The 10382-nt window shown below is 57.8% G+C and overlaps 1 protein-coding gene across 1 annotated transcript; it reads left to right on the forward strand.

The window, feature by feature from the left end:
- The first annotated feature begins 2538 nt into the window (after positions 1 to 2538).
- SPPL2C (signal peptide peptidase like 2C) lies at positions 2539 to 4605 on the forward strand. The gene has a single exon (XM_032429964.1). It carries the CDS (start codon positions 2539 to 2541, stop codon positions 4603 to 4605), a length of 2067 nt encoding a protein of 688 aa, XP_032285855.1.
- Positions 4606 to 10382: the final 5777 nt, after the last annotated feature.

Genomic DNA, 10382 nt, shown 5'->3' on the forward strand with positions numbered 1-10382 from the left:
GGGACGACGTGGAGCCTTCATTACTGCGGTAGTTGGGGAGGGAGCAGATGGGGATCCAGTCCCTTCTCAGTGTCTGTACCATCTCTAGAACATGCATCTAGACAGCGCTGGGCCAGGAAGTGAGGGCAGTGAGTGGGCCAGGTAAGCTGGGCGCCTTCCCCACCCTTCCTGAGCAGCCACACTGGGCTAAGACCTGCTCTGCGAAGTCAGCTGTCCTTGCTGCCCCGAGTGGATAAAGATAAATGCTCCAGGTGTTCCCTAGGTCCCCAAACAGAAGGCAGAAACATCGCCCCTGGCCGGCATCAGCCACTTGAGTGACCGCGCCTTCCAGGGCATTGTGCGGGGCGCCCCCTGCAAACAGCCAGAGAGAGGAGCAGCTCCAGGGCCGTGGGGTGGGGGGGTTGGGAGGATCTGGGGAAACAGCGATTGGATAGACACCCAAAAGCCTTCAGCGAGCCAGGTCCCAGGAAGAGCCTCAGAGGGAGTGAGCCTAAAGAGAATTCTTTGAGCCAGGACACCAGAAACCCAAAGGTAGATCAGGGAGGAAGGGCGGGAGCAGGCTCTTTTGGGGGAGCCTGTGTTTCTGAACCCCAAATAGGGGCATAGAATGGTCTAGTTCCAGAACTTTTTCATCACCCTAATGGAAACCCCATTCCCATTAAGCCGTCACTCCCCATCCCACCTTCCTAGCCTCCAGCCACCAGGAACCTGCTTTCTGTCTCTGTAGCTTTCCCTATTCCGGATATTTCATAAAAGTAGAACCATACAATATCTGTCCTTTTGTGTCTGGTTTCTTTCACTTAGCACAACGTTTTCAAGATTCATCCACATCATAGCAGGTGTCAGAACTTCGTTCCTTCTTATGGCTGAATGACATTCCGTCGTATAGAGCCCACACTATCCATTCATCCGCTGAAGGCACTTGGGTTCTTTCCGCCTAGTCCATGTTATTGTGAAAAGTGCTGCTATGAATATTCACATACAAGTTTGTTTTTTTTTTTTTGAACACCTGTTTTCGATCCTTTTGTTATGTACTCCGGGGATGGAATTGCTGGGTCATACGTTTCACTTACGGAGGACCCACCAAATGGCTGTCTATGGGCGGCCGCACCATTCCACATGCCCACCAGCAACGTAGGAGAGAACATTGGGATGCAGGCCTGAAGGATGAGAATAAGCGGCGGGCGAGGCCTCCAGGCAGGGGGCAGAGCTGCATGGCCAAGAGGCCTTCTGCAGTCAAAGAGCCAGGCAGCTCCCTGGACAGGTCGAGGCCTAAGGGAGAGGTCAGTGTGGGAGCTGGATCCGAGGCCTATGGGGTGGGCTTTTCTGAGCTCAGGTTTACTCACCCACGAAGTGGGGGTGTTCAGGTAAGGTAAAGCTGCTATAACAAAGAGACCCACAATGAGCCAAGGGCTCAAGGAAGATAATGTGTCCAAGAGTCTGTGGTGAGCATCCCATACCACTGCTCTGTGCAGATATCCAGGGTCCTGTTTCCTTTCCTTTCTCTCTTTCCATCCCTTAGGACTATGTCCTCCTCACCATAGTCAATGGCCTTCCCATGACTGATTTATGAGAAGGGAAGAGACAAACGAGGAGCCTCATGATCTCTGTCCAGGCTCCTGAGGGGCTCACATCATTTCTGCTCAATTCCATTGGCAAGGACTTGACCATATGGCCTTTCCTAACTCCATGGAAAGCTAGAAATGAAATTCTGGTCACGTGTCACTTGGAGCATGGATTTTGGAGGACGCCATGCAGCCTCAGACCAGCTGGATATAGTAATACCTCCCTGCAAGGACGTGATGAGTACAGATTAAGTATGTGGCACTTAGTAAGTGCTCAATAAAAGTTTGCAAGGTCACTGAGGCCAGGGGTCCCAGGGGCCTCAGAAACCCTCTGGTCTAGGGGTTCCTGGGTGGTTCAGTTGGTTAAGCAATTGCCTTCGGCTCAGGTCATGATCCTGGAGTCCCAGGATCGAGTCCCGCATCAGGCTCCCTGCTCAGCAGGGAGTCTGCTTCTCCCTCTGACCCTCCCCCCCTCATGTGCTCTCTCTCTCTCTCTCTCTCATTCTCTCTCTCAAATAAATAAAATCTTTAAAAAAAAAAAAAAAAGAAACCCTCTGGTCCAGTGTTCTCATTTCTTGGCGGCTGAAGAAACAGAGGTGCAGAAAGGAGAAGCATCTGCCCAGTTACCCAGTCCGTAAGGGTCAAAGTTGGTCCAGAATTCATGTCTGGGATCCTCAACCCCATCCTCTCACGTCTTATTTCAAAGTACCTGATCCAGGCCCACCAGGAGCTGAGCAGAGAGGGGGGACCCAAGGGACCTCTCTACCGGAGGCAGGGCTGGGGGACGGGCACCGAGGAAGGACCCTGTGCTCCCAAGCAGTGCCCCTGGGCCCTGGCTGCGCCGCTTTGTGACTTGGTAGGTGTGGCTCCAGTTTCCCAGACAGGAGGCCAGGCTGCTCTGTGACAGAGGGGCCACACCCAGCCCCTGGGTGCAGCTACCACGTTGGGACGCAGCGGTAGGCGGCTGAGGAGGATGGCGTTCCTGGGCTGCTTCCTCCTCCTCCTCGCCAGCACCACGGCCCGGGCGGAGTACGGCGTGGTCCACGTGGTGTCAGAGAATTGGAGCAAGGACTACTGCATCCTGTTCAGCTCCGACTATGTCACCCTCCCGCGGGACCTGCACCACGCCCCACTCCTGCCCCTGCACGATGGCACCATGGCACCCTGGTGCCCAGGCCGGGACTCCTCCCACCGGGCCCAGCCTGGCTCCCCCAGCCAGCGGCCCCTCCGCCACACCACCGCCATGGTTATGAGGGGCAACTGCAGCTCCCATGCTAAGGGCTGGCTGGCTCAGGGCCAAGGCGCCCACGGGCTGCTCATCGTGAGCCGGGTCAGCGGCCAACAGTGTGCAGATACCACCCCGGCATCCCAGGACCCCCACCAGCCCCTGCCGGGCCTCACCATCCCCGTGGCCGTGCTCCGCCACACCGACATGCTTGACATGCTCAGCCACACCCACGGCAGCGCCGTGGTCCGCGTGGCCCTGTACGCGCCCCCCGAGCCCCTCCTCGACTACAATGTGGTGGTCATCTTCATCCTGGCTGTGGGCACCGTGGCTGCCGGCGGCTACTGGGTGGGCCTGACCGAGGCGGACCAGCTGCAGCGGCGCCGGGCCCGAGGAGGAGGAGGGGGGCCCGGCGGGCACGATCAGCAGGGAGCGGCGGCGGCGGCGGCGGCTGCGGGGGGACAGGAGGGAGAAGACGAAGACGTGCCAGTGGACTTCACGCCGGCCATGACGGGGGCCGTGGCCACCATGTCCTGCTCCATCATGCTGTTGCTCTACTTCTTCTACGACCGCTTCGTCTATGTCATGATCGCCATCTTCGGCCTGGGTGCGGGCACCGGCCTCTACACCTGCCTGGCGCCGCTGGTGCGCAACCTGCCCCTGCAGCGATGCCAGCGGCCCGTGGCCAGCCAGCGGGCCCATCTGCAGCTGCCCCTGCTGCTACTGGCCGGCCTGTGCGCCGCGGTGACCGCCCTCTGGGTTGCCCACCGCAATGAGGACCGCTGGGCCTGGCTCCTGCAGGACACGCTCGGTGTGGCCTACTGCCTTTTCGTCCTGCGGCGGGTACGGCTGCCCACGCTCAAGAACTGTGCCTCTTTCCTGCTGGCCCTGCTGGCCTTCGATGTCTTCTTTGTCTTTGTCACGCCGCTCCTCACCAGGACGGGGGAGAGCATCATGATGGAAGTGGCCTCGGGCCCCACGGATTCCTTGAGCCACGAGAGGCTACCCATGGTGCTCAAAGTGCCTCGGCTAAGCTTCTCAGCCTTGACGTTGTGCCACCAGCCCTTTTCCATCCTGGGCTTCGGCGACATCGTGGTCCCTGGCTTCCTGGTGGCCTACTGTCACCGCTTTGATGTGCAAATCCGCTCACGCCAGGTCTACTTCGTGGCCTGCACCACGGCCTACGCCGTGGGCCTGCTGGTCACCTTTGTCGCCATGGTCCTCATGCAGATGGGCCAGCCTGCCCTGCTGTACCTGGTGTCCAGCACCCTGCTCACCAGCCTGGCCGTGGCTGCCTGCCGCCAAGAGCTCACCCTCTTCTGGACCGGCCAGGGCAGAGCCGAGACACCCGCCCAGCCCGTGGCGGGGCTCTGCGGCATGCCTTCACTTGGCTCGGAGAAGCAGCAGGAGGATACAGCAGACGTCCACCCGGCCAGCAAGTTTGAGGGCGCCACCAGCCACCCAGCAGGGGACTTGGACAGCAACCTGGAGGAGGACGTGGCCGAGACTGCCACCGTATCTGAGGATGAAGCCGCTGGTCCGGATGGCCACAGGGACAGCTCCGAGGGCTGGAGCGATGCCAACCTGGACCCTGATGAACTGTCTCCTGCCTCCTCTGGGGCCTCGGAGGAGCCGACGCCACGGATGCCGACCGCCATGCTGAGACCGGTGAGGTCACTGATGCCACCGCCCTCGGAGCTGGGCCACGCCCAGGCCCAGCCCCAGGCCCACGGCGCTGGCCTGCCCTGGACGGGGCTCCACAAGAGGAAGGGCTTGAAGGTAAAGAAGAGCATGTCGACCCAGGCCCCCTTGTGAACGGGAACCCTGAGACGCGTGCCTCTGGGAGGGCTGGCAGGGTACGTCAGCGCAGCTGCACGTGGTCAGAAAGAGATGGGGGCATTAAAGATATTCCATATCTACCCCGCAGGGCTCCATTGTCTGTTGTGACTGGAAGAAAGCAGCGACCACAGAATAACTCCATGCGGGGCCCAGAAGGTTCTGAGGCTGGGTGCCAGCCCCCAGTTGTGCAGAGTGGTTAACAGGCCCAGAGAGGGCACGTGACTTGCACGAAGTTACTCAGCGAGGTCAGGAATTGCTCCCAGGGCGTGCTGGACAGCCACTTGCCCTCTCCCCACCTGCCCACCCCCCACGCCAGGGCCCCAACTCCTCGGCCTGACTGACAGGCCCCATCCCTGGGGTCCCAGCCCCACCTCATGCTCAGGTCCAGCAGAACCATTACTGTTCCTTGATCACACCACGTCTTCCCCCTGCCCTCTCTCTCTTTGCACATGCTATTCGCTCTGGCTGGGATGTCCTTCTCATCCCACAGAAATACCCTAACCCAGGTTCACTAAAACACTCTTCCAGTGCCGGCTCACATCCACCCTTTCCCCCCAAACATCCCTGCTTGAGGCTTCCTGGATAGCGCAGCACGCACCCAGCGTGTTCCTGTACCCATCCACCCGTTGCATCCACAGACATTGAGTATGCACCTGCTGTGTGCACCACCCTGTGGGCAGCACAGAAGGAGTTTGCTGTCTAGCTGGGGAAGCATGCGGAGCTGAGAACAGACCAGAAACAACCCGAGAATCATCTCAAAGCAGGGAGGGAGAGATCGGAACCTGAGTGGAAGCATTTAGAAGGTCGGGCTCTAGTCCCCACACTCCCTTCACTGATTCTGGACGTGAACCCTAGTCTCATCTTCAAAATGGGACTTATATTACCATGTCTATTGGAGGCAGGGGCACGGACCAGATGACCTCTTGAGGACCCCATGGTTTTTTAGGTTGGATGGTGTGGTTCTATGTTGCTTAACAAAGGAAATGAACTCTGGGGTCAGGGAAGGCCTCCTGGAGGAAGCTTTGCTGGAGGTGAGAGGCAGTGTGGTACAATGGTTGGGGTCCTTGAGCCAGCTGCCCATCGGAAATTCCAGTTCTCCCGCTGACCTACAGTGTGTCGCTGAGCAAGTGACTTAACCTCTCAGGGCCATGGTTCACTCATCTGTAAAAAGGAATAATAAAAAACCCAATTATCATAGGGTTTGGGAGAGGTTGGAATGAGTCGGCTGATTGACGCCATGCTTTATGAATGTTAATTTTGTTTCGATCACTCCCCTAAATCCAACTCCCACCAGGCCTCTGAGTTTTGGCCCCCCACCCCCCACCAACCGCTCCACGCCCAGCATCCCTGCTCCTACCTCTTCTAGTCAGGGAGTGCACACCAGGCCCCCCCACACCCACCCTCCCCCCACAGGATTCCTCTGCCTGGAACTTTCTTCTCCTCCCACCCCCAGCATTGGGCCTGGCTGGCTCCTTCTCCTTCCAGCTCCAGCTCACATGCCTCCTCTTCAGGGAGGCCTTCCTTGATGACCCTTTCTAAAGTAGACCCCAGCCTCGGTCACACTGCCGTACCCCTGCTCGCTGGCTTTCTCACCTCCCCCAGGCCAGTGTCAGCTCCATGAGAGCAGGGGCCGCCCTGTCTTACACATCTGTGTGGTTCCAGAGCCCAGAACAGGGCTGGGGTGCAGTAGGCGCTTGACTTATGTTTTGTTGGAGGAATGAATGAATGAGGAGTTGATCCAGCTTGAACTCTGGAGGAAAAGGAGATGCCATGAAGAAGGCCTCACTGCCCGGGCCACCTTCCCGGGTTCCCACAGGGCCTTGGTCAGTGCAGAGATGGGACCCTGAAGGGCTGGCTGGGCCCTGGGCGTGGGGAGTAAGGGGGCCAGTGCAGGGGGGCTGGTAATGCGCATCTCGAAGAAAGCCCCCTCATTGGCCCCTTCCGCAAACCTGAAGGCCTGGACTGGGCAAGGGCAGCGTGTGGAACCCGGGCCAGGACACTGACCGGCGGGGTTGGCAGCCCCTCCCACCGGAGCCGGCAGCCATCTGGCCTGGACAGAGGGGCCTCCGCAGGTCCTGGCTCACCCCCAGCCCGGGCGGCCTCCCCACCGCTGACCTGCGTCACTGGGCCTGCCAGGGGTGGGCTCCGCCCCTCCACCAGGCCTGAGCGGGGAGTATTCTCGGCCCCCTCACCCCGACTGGGGGACAAAGGACAGCCTATCTCCTGGGAATTTGCAGTCAGAGTGGCTCCCTGGGGCAGGAACTATGCCTGCCTCGCAGGAGAGGACTCTCAAGGGGAGAGAAGCCCCTCCCCCCCAACCAGGGAAGGGTGAGTCCGACTCTGTCCTCCCCGCTCCACCCGGCAGAGGCAAACATTCAGAGAGCATGCTATCTGTAAAATGGGGAGAATAATACTCTCTACCTTACCCCTACCAAACGGTAAGGGGCTGAGCCTGGGCTCCAGGACCCTCGCAGGGCTTCTGCTGTTGTTCTCTGGCGGCCCAGGGTCCCCCCCACCACCACTCCGGCCCTGACCCCAGAGCCAGTGTCCCTTTTCATCTGTGGGTTCTACCTCACTTTGCCAGCTCTCTTCTCAGGGACTGGGTTGAACCCAGGTCCTGGACCGAGCTGCCACCTGTCAGACGTGCCCAGAGCCGGCAGCCCCCGCCTGCATGCCAGAGGGACACAGGATACTGCACGTGTGCGTACATGTATGAACATGCGTGTGGGCGTGTGCACACATCCAGACAGGGCCCTCGGGTACATGTTCATACACGCGAGCGTGTACCTCCATGCCCTGCACACACGTGTGTGCACACTCATGCCCGAGCACATGTCCCTGTACTGGCCACTGGCACATCCCTGTGCACACCTTCCATGCGTGCACACATGCACACACATGTACACCTGGGCTCTGACTTGTTGCTGCTCTTCCCTTCAGACTCAGCTCTGCCCCACCAGGCCTGCCCTGGGCCCGAGGGCGTGGGGGTGCTGATGCCTGGACCTCCCACCGCACAGGACAGGGAGGCCCTTTCCAATGGGGCAGACACTGAGATGCAATGCTCAGACCTCCCTTGGAGGAGGGCATTTGGTCCACAGCCCTCTCTGGGGTCCCCTCAGCTAACCAGCCCAGGTCGCTTTTCAGGAAGGTGGGGGACATGGAGGGCCACCTAATGACGGAGCAAGATGACGGAGCCAGGGCCCGAGCATCTCCACCCAACACAGGGATCCTCAAATCCCAGCAGTCTTTGCCCCTGAGCCCCGCTGCACTAGCCCAGAAGGTAGCAGGGCTGCATCCCGGCCTGAGGGCCCCCCCCCCCGCCCCCACCTGCTTCCTCCACTGCCTTTGCATTCCTGACTCCATCTTAGCATCTGCTTCCTGGGGAGCTTGACCAGTGACAGGTGAAGCCTAAGACGGGGCCAGGGCAGAAACAAGCTTCCTGAGGCCACATGCAGGGCTCCAGGTGGCCGAGCCCTGGCTCTGGGGCTGTGCTTTACTCGGGCTACCCAGCATTTCTCTGTGTAGCCTCATTTAATCCCAGCAAGAACCCCTTAAGGTGAATAGTCGCAGCTGTGGGTTTTTTTGAGTTAATAAAGAGTTCGATGCTGGAGCTTCTGGATTCCCTGGAGAGTGAGAACCAGCAAGGACCCATGAGATGCTGTAATACACAGCTGAGGAAAGGAAAGCCCAAAGAGGATCAGGACCTACAGAAGGTCACACAGCAATGGGATAGCAGAAATAGAACACAACTCTGGTCTTCCGCCTCCCAGCGCAACAGTTGGGACGAGCTCCATGCCTCAACCCCCTCCCCCTCCACACATCCTGGTCTGCAAAGCAGGCCTCTTCCAGGAAAGCTCTGGGTCTACTCAGTCCTTTACCCTGTACCCCCCCCCCCAGTAGGTACAGCCCTCCATTCTCACTGAGGAGTAGTTGTGTGTGTTGCTTGATAAGGAAGGTTCGTGATTCAGTGTTAAGCATCTCTTCAGCTAGTGCAGGGGGACGCAGCTGGACCCTGAGACCTCAGAGCTCAGCATTGCTATTCACTTGCCCTGTGACACCAAGCAACCAAGACCACCCCTCTGTGCCTCCATATCCTCGTCTGTAAAATGATCTGCTAAGACTTACCTTGTAGGTTTGTGGTCAGGATTAAATGAGGTGAGGTATGTGTATCCACAGCTAACATTGGGCAAGCACAAGCAACAGGCTAGATATATACGTTATCTCATCACATGACACCCAGGGTTTAGAGCGGGAGCTTCCTGGACAGCACTTGGCATACGCCCAAATGCCATCTGTCCCAAATCAGCTTACAGTTCCTCAGGATTGAGCTCCCAGAGGTGGGCTCATCCTTTTCCTGTGGTCCCCCCCATCCATGCCCAGTGGGATGTGGTGGATGAGTGGGCGAACAGGGACATCACCAGCGAGCCAGGAAGAGGGGTCCCTCTGCAGTTGGATGGACACAGGAAAGGTCCTGTGCCTTTTTCCCTGCAACCCTGAATTTTGAGCGCTTTTGTGCTGCCACCTGTTGGTCAGTAAGAGAAGAGCAGGTGGGCTCACACCTTAAGGGCCAGGGAGGGGCATTCCATTAGGGAACGTTGGAATCATCAAAATTAGGGATAATATTCAAAAAATATATAATAACCTACTCATCAGCAGAGTTCTGAAGCCCCAGCTGGCTCAGGGTTAACCCTTTAGAAGTTTGTGGTGAGAAGGTGGAGGTTCTGAGAGTATTTTGATATTTTATGAAATGAAATAGTCCTGACACAGCGTCACTGAATGTCCTTAATGTTTAAAGATGGTTCTTGCTCTGACGCTTATCCCATTTCATAGAATCAGGCCACCATGAAGAAGTGTTTGTGGCCACCAGCACTTGGACCATTGCTGGGAGGTCTCCCACCCTAGTCCTTGTTCTTGGAGGCCCACAGACACCCCTCCCACAGACACCTCAGTGATTATTCATTATGTTTGGGAACAAATTCCTGCCCACCACTGGTTCACTTTCCAAATGCTTGGTTTTACCTTTAGGAGTCACATTCCCCAGGACTTACCCTTTGGCCTCTAGGACTCTCCTCTAGAGCGCTCCACAAGGCATGTAAGTCTGAGTCCAGGTCTCAAACCTCCCTCCTGAGCCCCCCTGGGATCGTGGGACACGGTCTCAGAGAGACCCCAGGAAGCGAGGCTGGAAAGGGAAACTAAGGTTGCTGCTGGGAGACCCTTGTGCTGCTAGAACACTGAGGCATTGTTCTGAGAAATGCATTTCTTAGCTTCCCCCAGCCTCTTAAGGACTTGAATGCTAGAGAAGACAGGTGGAGAGAGCAGATTGTGGGGTCTGAGTGAGAGTGTTGCCTCCAGACACCTTCCAGAACTCTCCAGAACTGAAGACTAAGAGGGAAAGCAGCCTGCCCGAGGTCACACAGCAAGCCAGTTACAAAGCCAAGACAACTAGGAATCTGGAAACTAACCCAAGAATCCTTCATAAACAGGAGACCCTTTCTGGAATGCTTGCCTTTTAGAGATTGCTTCCTGAGGTCCACTTCCCCCACATACTTGGTCTTCTTAAAGCAGGAGGCGCCTGGGTCCAGAGAGAAAAGAACTCCTCTAGGCAAAATCCCAGAGGGATTTATTTGCCCCCACCCCCACCCCTACCCCGTAACCCAGCCAGGGCAAAGCCTCACTGGTGCCTGCAGTTCTGACCCAGGCAGGGAAGTGAACTGGGGCAAGAGGGGCAGCCCTCCTGAGAATCCTTGCCCAGC

This window comes from Phoca vitulina, unplaced genomic scaffold (genome assembly GCF_004348235.1).
Source record: "Phoca vitulina isolate PV1807 unplaced genomic scaffold, GSC_HSeal_1.0 scaffold41, whole genome shotgun sequence".
Classification (NCBI taxonomy): Eukaryota; Metazoa; Chordata; class Mammalia; order Carnivora; family Phocidae; genus Phoca; species Phoca vitulina.